Genomic DNA, 16,626 nt, shown 5'->3' on the forward strand with positions numbered 1-16,626 from the left:
TTCTATCCCTTGACACTTGATGAGTCCTTTTAATTTACAGTAGCTCTCATTGTCAAACAGGAGATTTGTCTCTGTACTTTAACAGAGATCTCTATTAGTTGAGCGCTGCTTCATTTTGTACTCAAAGATGTTTGTCTGGTTTCAAGTACGCCGGTATGACTGCTAAGTGTGTTTCTTGAAGCTTAACACGCAAGGTCTCGGTGCTAAATTTTAAGATAACTGAATCTAAAATATGAATAAGTAGTTTGAGGTTTGTGATTTAGTTTTTTTTTTTTTTTTTACAGACCATATAATGCGTAAAAAAGCCAACAAATGTAGAATGAAAAACAAAACAAAAGGAGCCCGTGCCAAAAAGAGACTTAGAACATTGCTAGTGTGTGTTGGCTTGGATGAGCACCAAGTCTGCTTTCCTTCCAGACTCATTCATTGTGTTTGGAAAGCACAGTACAATACGATCAGCCAAGCATGCGTGTGTCTGATACACCTTTTCACACTCTCAGAAGGGAGCCAGGCAGATATGGACCACAGACTGATCTTGATAAAGACTGAAAGAGTTTATGGTCATTTACAGATAGAGGACGTCGAAATGAGATGCCAAAAACAGATTTTTATTCTTAATCATTGTAATTACACACTGAGAATGAGACGGATAAATTGAACTGTCTGGCCACTTATCTCTGCTCGTCAAACCCGCACATGCTCACCACAACCAGCGTGATGCTTTCCACTCATCTGAATGCTTCATGGAACCGTGAGAGACACTTTTCAGGATAACAGAAACTTTGGAGATTAGAAATGTATGCTGCTTATGGAGAAAAGCTGGAATCACTGAATGATACACAAAGACAGTATCAGTATGGATGGCTTCCATTGTAATATCCTTGCCAGCATATGACTGGAGTACACATATGGTTGTGTTTATGCCAGTGTTATTTTAGTATTATTTTATATGGTTACTGGATTTCCTAATATTTTGAGCTGGCTTTTATTTTTACATTTGTAGTTTTCATTTAATTTTTTATTTAAGTTTTAGTAATTTGTGGTTTAAAATGTCAGTATGATAAAATAAATATCATGTTTATTTTATTTTAGAATAATTTACTGCATATAATGTTATAGTATTTGTTAGTATTTTAAGTTAGTTTTTATTTTTTGTGTTTTATTTTTCATATATATATATAATATAACAAACACACACACACACACACACACACACACACACACACATATATATATATATATATATATATATATATAAAATACACACATACAATATGTTTTGAATATATTTAAATGTATTTACATGTACTGTACATATTTATTTAATGTATATTATATATAAATACATGTAATATATAATCATATATTTTTTAAATATATGCATGCATGTGTGCATATTTATATGTACTGTATATGTTTTGTTTTTTATTTTTGGGGGGAAAATAGCACAAGTACATCCATAATATTTATATTTCCAAATATATTTTGGAGCCACTGTATTTGAGTGTTGATCCTTCAGCTAATATTCTTATTTTAACAAGTTAATATTGTGATGTTTTGAACCAGAAATCCTGAATGGAGGTGTGTATGTGGATCAGAACAAGTTATTGTGTCACGCTGACACCATCCACTGGAACGACATCATCAAGAACCTACGTTCTGAACTTCTGGTGGTTCCTTCCAACAACAGTGGCAACTTATGTGAGTACTTCATTAAGCAGATTTGACCGGTTTTTAATTACCCTGTTGGTCTTCATTTATTTGTAAACTATGTGGAATACTGTTCTTCACATCAGAACAGATTTGATAAATCTCATGGCCTTTTTGCAAAATCATTAAAACAAAACTTTTTTGGAACTAATGGTTAATGTTCCATTCATTTATCCTTTGAATGCTAAGCCAGGTTCTTCAAACTCAATTCAAAAGCCATTACATCTACAATAGGGAACTACTCTGTGCAGAACAAGAAAAGAAAAGAAAGAAACTGCCTGTCAGTAGAACAGTAGAAGGCTGAGTGAATACGAGATGTGGTATAAATGTTACAGCCAAATACAAATCCACATGTAGGATCTGAACTAAATCTAAGTGATCTTTGTTCATACATTTGAATGGATCATTTCAGTTCTGTTAATATATTGAGCACACAATGTCATGCTTGATTATTCTGGCTTCTTTCCGCAGGCAGACGATGTCACAGATCTTGTAATGGACGCTGCTGGGGTCACCAGGAAGACCAGTGCCAAAGCTGTGAGTTTTAAAGGGATAGTTCACCTAAAAATTCAAATTCTGTTATCATTTACTCACCCTCATGTTGCTTCAAACATGTATTAGTTGCTTTCTTATGTTGAACATAAAAGAAGATATTTTGAAGCTTGCTGGTAATCAAACAGTTGGTGGTTGCCATTGACTTCCAAGTCACCAACTGTTTGATTACCAGCAATTTTAAAATATCTTATTTTATGTGCAACATAAGAAAACAACTCATAATTTTTTTGGAATGACATGAGGGTGAGTAAATGATGACAGATTTATTTATTTATTTATTTTAATTCATCTTTCTTTGTATACAATATACCTTAACTTTATTATTCTCTATTCCAGTTTTAAGCTCTGTAATAGCTTTCTTTTAAACTTCATCTTATGTTTTCTTAAAATGTAAAAATAGAATTTAGGGGGAAATAAAATTAAAACTATCATAATAAAAGATATGAACGCATTGTATACACTGGCTTTGTGCGTCAAACAGACCCAAAAACAAGTCACCTTTTTTTTTTTTTTTTTTTTGAACTAGAAAAAACAACCGAGATCACACTTGATCAAAGTATCAAATAATAATATTTTGAACATTAGAAGCACTTTTGAATGCTAATTGTATAATATGCTTGTCTGATAGTTGTTCCAGACATATTTTCTTATTTGTTCGTATACAACATTTATTATTTTTTCTTTCTTTTTCTTTGTTTCTCGATGTGCTTTTGTAGTTAGTGATTTTCATTTCTGACACCATTTCTAATAAAAGGCAAAAGTCAGCTGTCTGGTATTGTCAGTTTGAGCCTCTGGGTCGGTAGCAGTGATAATGAACTGGTAGGAGGGTTATCAGAGTATCTCTACTGTCTGTAACCTGCTGGTGATACGGCCCATAATGTGGGTGGTAATTAGAGCAAAATAAAAGAGTGAAAGAAAGAAGGACAGAGAGAGACAGTGATCATAATCTCTTCTTGAGCTCTGGGCGTCAGATCGATGCACTTTAACTCCATGAGACATTTTAGACCGCTGGAGACGGCATGAAGTATTTCAAGTCATGGAGTCTACTGTCTGATGAGACAGAGTGACAAACTTGTTATTTGACAGTGTCTGTTTTGCTTTTGCACACTGCTTCACTTAACTAATTTAGCTGTCAAAAGAGTACATTTATATTTAGGCTGTGAAGCCGTATATCAACCAAACCTCTAACTCAAGCATGACATTATCTTCTAGAAACTGTTAATTGCACATATTTGGCTATTTTGAGATTATCATCATCGGCCAAAATCATATCCACCATGCCAAATTGTGTCAGTTCCAACATCTACAAAGATTTATTTATTTATTTATAGCAATGGATAATGCACATTAGTTTATGTCATTATTTAAATATATATTTTCCAGTATTTTAAGGAATGTATTTGTCAGATATATTTAATTTTCATTTTGTCTGTGCACGCATGAGATTTTTATTAAAATGAATCATTGTTTTGTATGTTGAATCAGGCCATTATTTGAGGGAAAATAAAGAATTCATAGCACATACAGTATGCATTGCGAATTGGAATAGAAAAATGATTATTCCTTTACATAAACTTTTCCCCCTCTCTGTTTCTGTCTCCATCTATGTTCATAATCATACAGTGACAAAGACGGTGTGTGCAGAGCAGTGTGATGGACGCTGTTTTGGTCCGTACGTCAGTAACTGCTGTCACCGTGAATGTGCAGGAGGATGTTTCGGACCTAAAGACACAGACTGCTTTGTATGTCAACATCTTGTTTAACTTTAAATGTACTAGAGGTATTGACTAATGTCTGCTTGCTTAATTTTTTTTTAAGTAGTTTTATGGTGATGTTGTACTGTAATGTGTGTTGAAAACACTGAAATCTCTGCAGAAGTGTTTCTCTATTATAGTCATGTTTTGTTGATTGACCACATACTTACATGCCTGTTTTTTTTTTTTTTTTTATTGTTCTCAGGCTTGTACCAACTTTAATGACAGCGGGGCCTGTGTGACACAATGTCCTCAACCATTCGTCTACAATCCAACAACCTTCCAGCTCGAGCACAATCCCAACGCCAAATACACATATGGAGCTTTCTGTGTCAAGAAATGCCCACGTAAGTAAGGTTTCTTGGAAAACGAGATGACTATTTTAACAAACAATCACTTTCTCATTGTCACTACTCTTAAAAAAAGGATTGTTTGAATCAAATTCCAGTTTCCAAATTCCAAACATTCCAAATGTTCTTTCCTCACCTCAGACTATCATTGCACAGCTGTCTCATTAATACTCAAATATTCTGCTATCTGGATCTCAGATAACTTTGTGGTGGATCACAGTTCTTGTGTCAGAGCCTGTCCGAGCAACAAGATGGAGGTGGAGGAAAATCACATCAAGATGTGCATCCCATGCACTGACATCTGTCCTAAAGGTCAGTGATTTTCACAAAGGTTGTTCAGTTATTTTATTTACTTTAGCGTGACGATGATATATAGATCCAGAAAGTCCCTTTAACCCTCTGGAGTCTAAGGGTATTTTTGGGGCCTGGAGAGGTTTTGTCATGCCCTGACATTTGTGTTTTTTTTTTCACTTTTCAGCCATGCAGGTAATGGTACATTTTCCTTTTTAGTGCAAATAATACTATATAATGTGCACTATCATTCAGGATTTTTAATGTGGTTGAAAGAAGTATGATATACTGACAAAGGCTGCATTTATTTGATATATATATATATATATATATATATATATATATATATATATATATATATATATATATATATATATATATATATATAAAGATAATAAATAAATAAATAAATAAATAAATAAATAAATAAATAAAATAAAAAAACAGCAAAAGTGAAATATTGTCAATTATTATTACATTTTAAAAATACAGTATATATATATATATATTCATTTGTTTGTGAAAACTGTGATACAGTAAAAAAAAAAAAAAATCAGGATTCTTTGAATAAAAAGTTCAGCGGTTATTTGAAATAGAAAGCTTTTGTAACATTATAATTGTCTTTACTGTTACTTCTGATCAACTTAATGCATCCTTCCTGAATATAAAATGATTGATTGATTGATTGATCTTTTCAAAGGATATGTACTGCAAAAAAATAAATGAAATGTGTATTTTTCAGGCTGATCCAGCTAATGCATATATCAAATTTGAGAGTAAACAAAGATGATCAAAAAAGCAAGTTGACTATTTAAATAAAAGGCAGGACTTTTATTCCTTCGTCCACCAAATTAAGCATTATGCTTTCCTCCATTAATTTTCCTTTCATTAGTTCCATCTGCGCTTCTTAGTCTGTCTCTGAAATGAAAAGACCAGCATATTTTGTGTTGTGGATGCTGGTCATTAGCATTGGATGCTGGTGTTCTGGTGTCTCGAACAGACTTCATGTTAACCAACAAAAGACTACCTTGATCATCCAGAAATACCATTTTAGTCTATTCATAAACCAGCCAAACCAGCACTAACCAGCCATGAAAAATTCTTGCTAGTTTCAGATGGTTTAAGAAGCAGAGGAATCATATACCTGCAGTGCATGTAAAATTGTATAGTGTAGCACATTATTGGTCTCCTCTGTCATGATTGCAACAAAAGTTTGTTGTTTCTCAATACAGATTAATGAGGGATGACCACAAAATAAGCAGAAGTGATAATGGGCCAAGGCACCAAACTGGGTCATATTAGTTCTTTTCAATATACCTCGCATTTGATCATAATTAGGCTCAAAATGAGGGGGAAATTGACTCGCTTGATGTCTGAATAACTCTCTTTCTTCAGTGAAATATGATAAAGCTGTTAAAACATGTCTTTGAGAATCTGTTAAAGGGGACATCGGATGAAATTGTTACATTTTTTAGCTTTTTTTTTTTTTTTGGAATTAGTTTCTGACATGTCTGCCAGCTGAGAAAAGCTGAAAATTAAAGAAAGTAAAATCCTTCCAGCCAGTTTGTTTTGGGTTGTTTGAGTCTGAAATTGCAGTTTCAATTTGCAGCCAGTTTCTACTTTAGTTCATTTCCAATGCAACAATTTTGTATTGTAATATTTATCTTAGATTTTATTTCAATTAATTTAAATTGTAATAGTTTTTAGTTTTAGTCAACATTAACAACACCTGAGAATAACCTTTGAGAATTATACAACAAAGGTTTGACAAAAAAGGTTTTGTTGTATAAATGATGAATTGGTTGTTTGTGGTGTTCAGTGTGTGATGGTATAGGTACTGGCAGTCTTCAAACGGCTCAAACTGTAGATTCCAGCAACATTGAGAAGTTTGTCAATTGCACCAAAATCAATGGGAACCTCATCTTCCTCATCACAGGCATTAAAGGGTGAGTCCAATCTATTTATCTGTTAGCCTATATATACTAAGCTTTGGCTAGCATATATATCCTATACATGGTCTATCTTTTATAACTGTTTTTCTGGCCTGTTTTGTGTTTTATATATAACAGGGACATGTTTCATGGCATAAAAGCTCTGGACCCTGATCGGCTAAATGTATTCCGCACAGTCAGAGAGATCACAGGTGAGCGACAGTCAGCATCCGTCACAAGACAGCCCATTAAACCTGTGTAGTCTTGCATAAAACCATCAACTTTCTTTATTTCTTCATACATTAAAGGGAAAGTACACACAAAAATGAAAATGTGATGTTTATCTGCTTACCCCAAGGGCATCCAAGATGTAGGTGACTTTGTTTCTTCAGCAGAACACAAACAAAGATTTTTTTTTATACAATCCGTTGCAGTCTGTCAGTCTTATGATGGAGGTGAATGGGAATCACAGCTAAAACATACAATAAAACTAAAATAAATAAATATATACACAAATTAAAGCAAATTAAACCCTGAAGCTCATGACGATACATTTATGTGTAAAGATACAAAACGATTCGCCTGTGCAAGAATCTGAACAGTATTTATAACGTTTTTTAATTTTTTTTATCTTTGATTCACGTAGTGTCTGAACTATTAGAACTCTCCTAAGCGCGTCCTCCTGAGCGCATTCTCAGCAGCAGGCATTTGAAACGTCTTCTTCTTCTAGCTTTAATATTTGGCGGATTGATGACTTATACAGTAGTGCATTACCACCACCTATCTCTCAAATGGACCATTGACACTCCTAATTGAGATTATTCATAGAGTGTCAATGGTCAGTTTGAGCGATAGGTGGCAGTAATGCACTTATAAGTCTGTGATCCGCCATAAAGCATGAAGAAGAAGACACCTCATGTGCGTGCTGCTGAGAATGCTCTCAGGTGAGTTCTAACAGTTCAGACATTGCGTGAATCAGAGGTAAAAAATAAATAAATAACTATATAAATACTGTTCAGTTTCATGCACAGACTGATCCTATTTTGTCTTTACAAATCAATGTATCGTCACAAGCCGCAGGGTTTAATTTGGATTTGTTTCAGTATGTTTTTTTTTTTTCTTTTTTTATTATTGTAGGTTTAATCCATAATTCCCATTCACATCCATTATAAGACTGACAGTCTGCAACGGTCTGTGTTAAAAAGATCCATTTGTGTTCTAGTGAAGAAACAAAGTCACCTACATCTTGGATGCCCTGGGTGTAAGCAGATAAACATCAAATTTAAATTTTGGGGTGAACTATCCCTTTAAATGTTATCGTTTGAGTTGGGATTCTCTGTCATGAATCCTTATCTTTATCCGGTACACAATATTTATTTGTTTATAAAGCCTCTAAGGAATGAACTATGACTCATGCTAAAAGCATTTTGTCACTTTCAACTTATTCTTATGACTGTGCCAAATAGCTAATGGAGCGAAGCAGCAAGGCAACGTTTTCTAAATGAAACTCAGAAGCTGTTCTCTTGTGCGCCATTGGTGTACTCTCAGTTTAGACAAATTTCACCCAATACAAGACAACAAACTGCTAATTAAAACAATGTGCATCTGAAGAAATGATACTCTGTGGTAATGGAATGCGTTCTTTTAATTAGCGCAATCATTTCCCTTAATATACTTCCATTTCAATGTAATGGGGTCGTTTTATACTGTCTGACTGGCTGTAAATAATATTGCACTCACTGGACCTGTGGCAATATCCTGAGCCGATGTCTGCTGTCATAGTAACAAACTTGTTTATTTGTTTCATTCTCAGGGTATTATGGTAATTTTTAATTTGTTCCTTTTTTATAGGTTTCTTGAACATTCAGTCTTGGCCGGAAAACATGACAGATCTTGGCGTTTTCTCGAACCTTGCCACCATTGGAGGACGCTCTCTTTATAGGTAAATTATCACAAAATTTTAGCTGAAAGTCATCATATCATCATCATCATCATCATCATCACCAGATTCACAACAGTTGTGTACATTCAATCATTTGTTCATTCATTTGGTTTTAATGTTGATAAATCCTAATAAGGAGTAAAGAATGAACATGATGCTTATGATTTCACACAACTTATAGCTATTGAAAACAGTCAATTAAAATATCGCCCCACTTTATATTAAGTGGCCTTTACTACTATGTACTTACATTTAAATTAATAATTTAATTAGTGTTGTCAAAAGACACGGTACTTCGTTACCAAGTCGGTACTAAAAAAATGAAAATGTGACGGTACAAGGTTTCTTTAAGTACCGATGGTACCGAGGACCCGGTCAGCCCGGTTCTTGATGCATACATCGCTTTGATTTACGCGAAGCAGAAAACGCGGACGGAATCTCAAAATCTAGTCATGAAAATTAAACTTACATTTTAATATGGAATAAATATTAATATTTTAATAAGGAATTTTGTCAAAGTTAGCATAAATTAATCAAATCATATCTCCATATGGACCAGTATCTGTAAATGTTAAGCTGCAAACGTTGGTTGAAATATGAATCCTGCATGTTCTGCACGTCTCTGTGTGAATTAAAGAAATGGTCTGTTTACTACATAGACTGAAGCGTGTGACACTTGCAGTAATGTCAGCATCTGCCGTTTATGAGGACATAAATTCATAAACAACATCACCAGAACTGATCTGAGTCATTTCACAAGCATTTTACCATTTCGTTTGAGTAAAACCAGTGTCAGTTTAAAGGTATTCACGGCAACCTGTCAAAATAAGTACATTTTTACACAATGGCATATTACTATTATTTAGTATGTGATACTGCTACTACTGTTGAAAAAATATATAAAATTTTTAAGAAATAAATCACATAATATTTCTTACATGTTTTTATTTTAATAGCAAATCCCCTTTTGTTACATACCTGGACTCATTAAGTGTGTTTTTGCCCCCGTGACCCAGTTTCTGTCTCCCGTATTTGGTTTGATAGTTCCCAGGTGTGTCTATTCTATTCCCCATGTGTTCCATGTCCCTGTTAATTTAGTCATGCCATCCACCTGTGTTTCCCCAATTATCCCTTGTACATAAGCCTTGTCCTTTCAGTTCTGTTTTGTCGGGTCTACTTGCTACTTACTTCAAACGTGTGTCTTCCTCTGAGTTTCATGTTGGATATTCCCTGTGTTGAAGATAATAAAGCCTTATTTTGTGTATTCCTCGGCTCCGTGTTCCTTCCGGCAGCGAAACTGTAACAGAAGACCGACCCAAAAAAAGTTAAAAATAGCATATTTTCCCTCACAGCATATTTTTTCCACAGTCTTTTCTTTTCGTAGTTAGTGTCGATGGATCCCCTCTATAGCCCCGAATTCCTCCTCCTCATGCTGGAGCAGGAAGGACATTCCCTGTGTTGAAGATAATAAAACCTTATTTTGTGTATTCCTCGGCTCTGTGTTCCTTCCGGCAGCGAAACGGTAACACCTTTATTTACCAAAAAATGTGTTTACATTTAATTAATTAAAAGACAAATTAAATTTGGTGAAACTTGTTTACAGTTTTTCTTAATTATATTACTTGTAGGAAAAACTTTTAACATAATTATAAAGAATGGCTTTTTTTTTATTATTTTTTTTTTTTTTTACATATTTATATGTTTTGCTTTGGTACCGAAACTGGTACAGAGAACTGTGGATTTTCACTGGTATTGGTATCGGATACTGACATTTTGGTACAGTGACAAGACTACATTTAATACAATGCACTTATTGTGTTTATTAATGTTTTTCATTGCACATTTTTTAATTGAAATGTTTCTCTAATTCCTTTTATAATTACACCGTTGACCCATCCCTTACACCTTAACCCGCCCTTAAACCTACCCATGCCGTCAAACCTGCCCCTAACCTTACCTGAATCCCACTTCAATAGCAGAAAAAGTGTTTTGCTATACAATATGTACATAAGTCCACAAATATATATATTTTTATGTCTGTGTGTGTGTGTGTGTTTATTTTTTTTTAATGTAGGAAAATAGTAGTTAAGACGACTTAATATAATTCATTATTTAATAAATGTTCAAAACATTTTCTCTTTTTTAATATTATTTTTATAATTTCAGTTAATTAATTGTTATATTATTAGTATTGCTGTAATTGCTGATGTTATTTATATGATATTTTGTAATTAAATTTGATATTATTATTATTATTATTATTATTATTATTATTATTATTATTATTATTGTTTATTATTATTATTATTTATCATCATGTTAAATGATTATTAATTAAAAGATGTGCTATTACTAATACTAATACTATTATTTTAATAATTGTAATTAAATTTGTTATAATATTAACAACAGCAACGGTAACAAAAATGGCAACAACAACAAAAACAATAATAATAATAGAAGTGTTTGATATGTTTAATTAAATGTTCGAAAATTCATTCAGAACATTGTCTCACAGTTTTGTGACTGAACTAAGTAATGGTGGATTGATGAATCCCATGAGTAAAGCCTGTTTTCCAAAATGTCCAAAATTCACTGCTGGACTAGTTTAGTGAAATCCAATAGGTCTTTGTACTTTCAGAGGATTGGCAAACGTATGTTGTTGTCCCAAGTGTACTTTCTCTGTCTCATCCTTATACTCTTTTGCTCATACTTTAAATGATTTAAATATTCTTTCAGTAATATATTCAGAAATGTCCTCATTAACTACTTCTAAGAATTCCCTTGTTTCATATTAGATCCAAGTGAAAATGTTCACCCCCTTTGGATGTGACACTTAAAATAGTTCCTGTAGCGCTGTTGTCATTTATCAGAGAAATCTTTAGTAACACTTTCTACGAAGCCTGTATTTATAATACATGCATGCATTATAATACATGAATGCATAATGCATTATTAAAAAAAAAATCTTATATGTTATTTCAACCCATGAATAATCAACAACATCAATTATAATACATCATAATACTTACGTATTTGTGGTCATAAGTTTAAGAGTATGATTATTTATAACACAAAATGAACACCATTTTAAATCTACTTAATTTACAGTATAATGGACTGAATCATATCTCGACATTGTTTATTTAAGATCTGCACAGTATCTTACTAAAGGGTGTGAGTGGTTATATGTTGAGTATTATTTGAGTCTTTGCTGTGGAGCTAATTTTAATTAATTGATGCGAGCTTAGTACTCCAACTGAAAAAAAAAAAAAATACAACATATTATAAGTTTTTTTTTATAATGCATTATGCATTCATTAAAATGCCTCAAGAATACCCTTATAATGTATTATAAATAGGGGCTTCATACAATTATATCATGCATTAATGTGCAGAAAAGTGAAGCTGAATTAGCTGTCTGTCTGTTTTCTCAGTGGTATTTCTCTGCTGATCCTGAAGCAGCGCTGGATCTCTTCGCTCAAGTTCCAGTCTCTGAAAGAGATCAGCGCTGGTAACGTCTACATGACCAACAACAGCCAGCTCTGCTTCTACAGCACGGTGAACTGGACCAGTCTGTTCCGCACCAGCACCCAGAGAGCTCTGATCAAGAACAACAGGGACCCCAGAGAGTGTAGTGAGTGTCGTTCAATCTCAGCTCTCATCCACACTTCCATCTGTTCAGTAACTGTGATTTCCTCTAAATAAGATGTCATGTTTGATGCAAGCATAAAACTTGGCAGCCTATAGAGATACATTTGCTTGAAAATCTTCCATATCAGACGTGTGAGTTTTTAAATAGACTTTAATTAGACAGAAATTTGAGGATCAGTTTCTGTAATTTAGTTACTACAAGAAGTACAACAAATGAAATTGCATGTTACGATGTCTTAGTAAATTTGATACTGATACAAGGGAACAAAGAATCATACACTGTTCTGCTCAAGCCACAAGGAAATACAATATTACATTTGTAGTGTTATTCATTATTGCCCTATTTTTTCACCCCCCCCCACCCATGTGTTTTGCTCCAAAAACTGCAGTTCATTTTAAAACAGGTGATTCTTAAGGTGATAATAAGAACAAATTCTTATTATGTTATAGTATATTTATTAGAGTTCAACTAATAACATCATATATAATTTAATATATAATTTAAAAAAATGTATTACAACTTATTTTATATATTTAATATTGAATTTGGGTGAATATTGACTTAACATAAATGTGTTATGTGAGTTATCATACAGTAGACACATTCTTTAGATAGGACTTATATGGATCACATACAGTATAGTAAATGTAATTGATATACACTATACTGTTTTGGATCAGTATTTATATTTAAATTTTTTTGAAGGAATTAATACTTTTATTCCTCAAGGATGCATTACATTGATCAAAAATGACAGTAAAGACATTTATAATGTAACAAAAAAAATCTATTTCAAATGCTGTTCTTTGAAAAATTTTTATGCAACAAAATAAAAACAGATAAACAGTACAACGGTTAAATAATAAGAAGAAATGTTTCTTGAGCAGCAAATCAGAAGGATCATGTGACACTGACAACTGGAGTAATGATGCTGAAAATTCAGCTTTGCCGTCACAAGAATAAATTATATTTTAAAATACATTAAATGGAAAACAGTTATTTTAAATTGTAATACTTTTCACAATATTATTGTATTTTTCATCAAGTAAATGCAGCATTGATGAGCATATATATATATATATATATATATTTCCTGCTGTAGTGCAAAAATATATATTTTTTAAATATATATAATATACAGTATATATAATATTTATCATATACAGACTCATTAAGTTTTAATATTGGGACAAATGTCTATGCCATAAATTAAGTCTATCCTCAAAGTAAAACTGGAATTAGGCCACTGCAGTAAGATGTAACTTGTGAAAGTTAAACTTGTGCGGCTAATGAAGATGTTAACAGACGGCGAGCCATTTCCAGTGCACACCGCCAAGCTGGATGTAATTAGTGTGATAATCAGTCTGTAACGTGAGGGATCAATGGCTCTGTTAGCCGACTCATTCATTAGCCTCTTTTCCACTTCATCGATCAAAGCGGACTGATCTACACAACTGACCAACAGCCCAGACAGATGCCCACAGTGTGTTTATCCATAAAGAACAATGCTTTTACAAACTCTATTGAGGGGCAAGGATCTATGTCTTATATGGCTGGGGAATTTGAAATGTAGACTGTATCTAAGGTACAGTGACACTGACCAACCCATTCTCACTCCAAAGGCGTCAAAAACCGAAGCATGGTCAAGCGCCCCTAGCGTCACTTTTATGACGCCAAATGTGCCTCTCGGCGTCGAATATCGAAGCACTACGACCTTCATTGCTTTCAATGGGAAACTTTTGACGTCAGAATTCGACACGAGGACATGAGATGTTTATCGCTATGAAATCACGTTCAAGAAGTCTCATTCAGCACACATCGCGATACTTGCTATCAGTTCCACAGTTTGGGTGAGTAGTCGTATATACGCTCTTTTAATGCCTTTTATAAAATGTATTCTGTCTTATTTATTAATCAGATTAGTGCCATATGTTTAATCGCTGTATTATATCGGTCATCCGCGGCTGTCTTTGAGTTTCATTGCGTTTAAATAAATGAACACAGCTGCTAATTAGTCTGATTAAACTGTCACCTGACGTGCCATAGACCTTCGATCCGTTTTATATTATTATTAATTTCAGGATCAATGATGTAAGTTGTATTTGTAGTAAAATCATGGTAATCACGACACTTACAATAGTAATAAATGAAATGTGAAGTTAAAACACAGTAAACTATAACTGTAGTTTTACTATGGTATATTAATAATCAATACAACAATACAATAATCACCAAACCAGCTATGTTTGTATCACTGTAATGTTAGTGTTTTTATGTGCTTTTATATGACAGATATCACAGTAATCATATGTTCTGTACCATGCTTTTAATACCTTTTAATGTAAATCCCAAAAAAAAAAAAATCCAATTAAAAATAAATAATAAAACATGCATTTTTCCATCTTGCAGTTCTTTCATATCAGTTTATATATATATTATATATATATATATTATATCTAAATATTTTGCTCACAGATCATTATTAACATTCTGTATATAATTCAATTTTATTTACTCTCCCCTTTTTATTATTTTTATTTTTTATTTTTAGCTGAAAAGATGTAAAGGCAGTCAGCCCAGTGGTGTTTCTGGAGAGGGATTCCTTCAGAAATGGAGAAGACAGAAAGCTGCGGAGGCAGATATTTGCAGCAGTAAGTCTGTGATAGTTTGTCCCTTTTATCAAACATTCCTGCTGTTATAATTTGTACAGCATTTGTTGTTTCTAAAACTGTTGCACTGTCCAAATACCCACACTTGCCATCTTTGCACTTGACCACTTGATTACTTATTTGAAGTCTTTCCTGTATTTGGCCTAGTGTTCGAGTGAGCATGATAACCACAAGTGTGTGTCGAACTTTTCATGACCTGTTGACTGTGTTTCCCAATCCTGATCCTGGAGAACCCCAGCACTGCACGGTTTTGGCGTCTCTCTTATCTGCCTTGGAGTCTTCACTGATGAGCTGATGAGTTGAATCAGGTGTGTTTGATCAGGGAGACATCTCAAATGTGCAGTGTTGGGCTTCTCCAGGACCAGGATTGGGAGCCACTGCCTTATGGGACACTTATGTGTTTACAGAGATTTTTAATAACTAATTATCAATATTTCACATACTGTACATTGGACAGCTTTCCATGACCTCTTGTGAGACCTCGGCAAAAAGTCTGACTATTTATTCCAAAACATGATGCATGATGGGATACACAAGGCTTTGTATAGCGCTCTGGAGCAGTATTGGAGAGGTTTAGTGTGTGTTAAGGACGCTGTGCTTTGGCATTATTAAGACCGGGGACAGTCTCGTTCACACACTGTCACGTACACACACTCTCAAGTGGCCAAGACTGCAAGTGTGGGTATCTGGACAGGGTCAAAGTCTTAAAAATGATCCCTAAACACATCACAGTCTTAATAATCCAGTTTAACACTTGTATGATATTGTACAAGCCCCAGGATGATCTCATCTGACACTATCAAAAGAATTCATATGACTATAGCTTGCTATTAATTACTTGCTTTCAATAATGGATGCATTTAACATTTAATTATACAGCATCTTTACAGAGGTGTAATGTACAAGTTGCACGTAATTAATAATATTTCCTTCTTTCTGTCTTACAGGATTTTTTGCAGATAATCCTAATGCTGTTCTTCTTTTTCAGGTCTAAAATATCAAGCTCAACAGCTCACTCAAGAGCCAACCCTCACAAACCTTCCTAAAAACTAAAAGAGCTATTACTGAGTCTCAGCGAATCTTGCCATGATCAGCTCTTCCCAGGTACATTTGTTTAGAATATGTTTTTTAATCAACATTTACTCCTCAAATGCTCTGGTCTGAATCTTACTTTAAATTAACTTAATTATGTTTAATGAGCAATATTAATTGCACACAGAGTAAGTAGAGATTATCTTGTTTCACAGAAGAGAAGGAAGACCAAGGAAATGATTTGCTCAGGATGAGGAATGAAGATGGCCATCTTGTGCTCAAACAAACAGAAGTCCTCTGGTATGTGTGTGTTGAAGCAATGCTGTGTTATACAACATTTTATGATGATCTCTCACAGAACTGGTCATGTCAGCCTTGATTTCTTTTTTTACTATTACAATTACAGCATGTTAGCAACGTGTGACTGGACATTTTTAATATTATGTTTTTGAAAACACACCACCTGTTTTAAGAGTAGACAAGTATCATGAAATTGGTTTAGTTGATATAAACACCAATGTACATTATTTCATTGTTTTGTAAATGTTATGTTATAAATTGTGAATTGATAGTGGATTGGTTTGAAGCCAGGCCTTACACTGCACAGACTAAAACACATTTGTGAGAGAATTCAGGAACTTTGGAGAAAGATTCTAGAGGAAGAAAACACATTTACTGCAACAATAGATGAATTCTAGAGTCTCTGAGAACTACACATGCTAATGCAGTCTCATGAG

General features: G+C 33.6%; 1 protein-coding gene across 1 annotated transcript in view; it reads left to right on the forward strand.

Annotated features, from left to right (window-relative positions):
• LOC113093589 (receptor tyrosine-protein kinase erbB-4) overlaps nt 1-16,626 on the forward strand; it is an 84,736-nt gene that overhangs the window by 27,995 nt on the left and 40,115 nt on the right. Inside the window, exons 6-14 of the mRNA XM_026259281.1 lie at nt 1,567-1,701; nt 2,182-2,247; nt 3,889-4,007; nt 4,225-4,366; nt 4,568-4,681; nt 6,480-6,606; nt 6,730-6,803; nt 8,443-8,533; nt 11,971-12,170. Of these exons, the coding sequence (XP_026115066.1) occupies nt 1,567-1,701; nt 2,182-2,247; nt 3,889-4,007; nt 4,225-4,366; nt 4,568-4,681; nt 6,480-6,606; nt 6,730-6,803; nt 8,443-8,533; nt 11,971-12,170 (1,068 nt within the window). The remainder of the gene's footprint in view (nt 1-1,566; nt 1,702-2,181; nt 2,248-3,888; nt 4,008-4,224; nt 4,367-4,567; nt 4,682-6,479; nt 6,607-6,729; nt 6,804-8,442; nt 8,534-11,970; nt 12,171-16,626) is intronic.

This window comes from Carassius auratus, unplaced genomic scaffold (assembly GCF_003368295.1).
Source record: "Carassius auratus strain Wakin unplaced genomic scaffold, ASM336829v1 scaf_tig00215105, whole genome shotgun sequence".
NCBI lineage: Eukaryota > Metazoa > Chordata > Actinopteri > Cypriniformes > Cyprinidae > Carassius > Carassius auratus.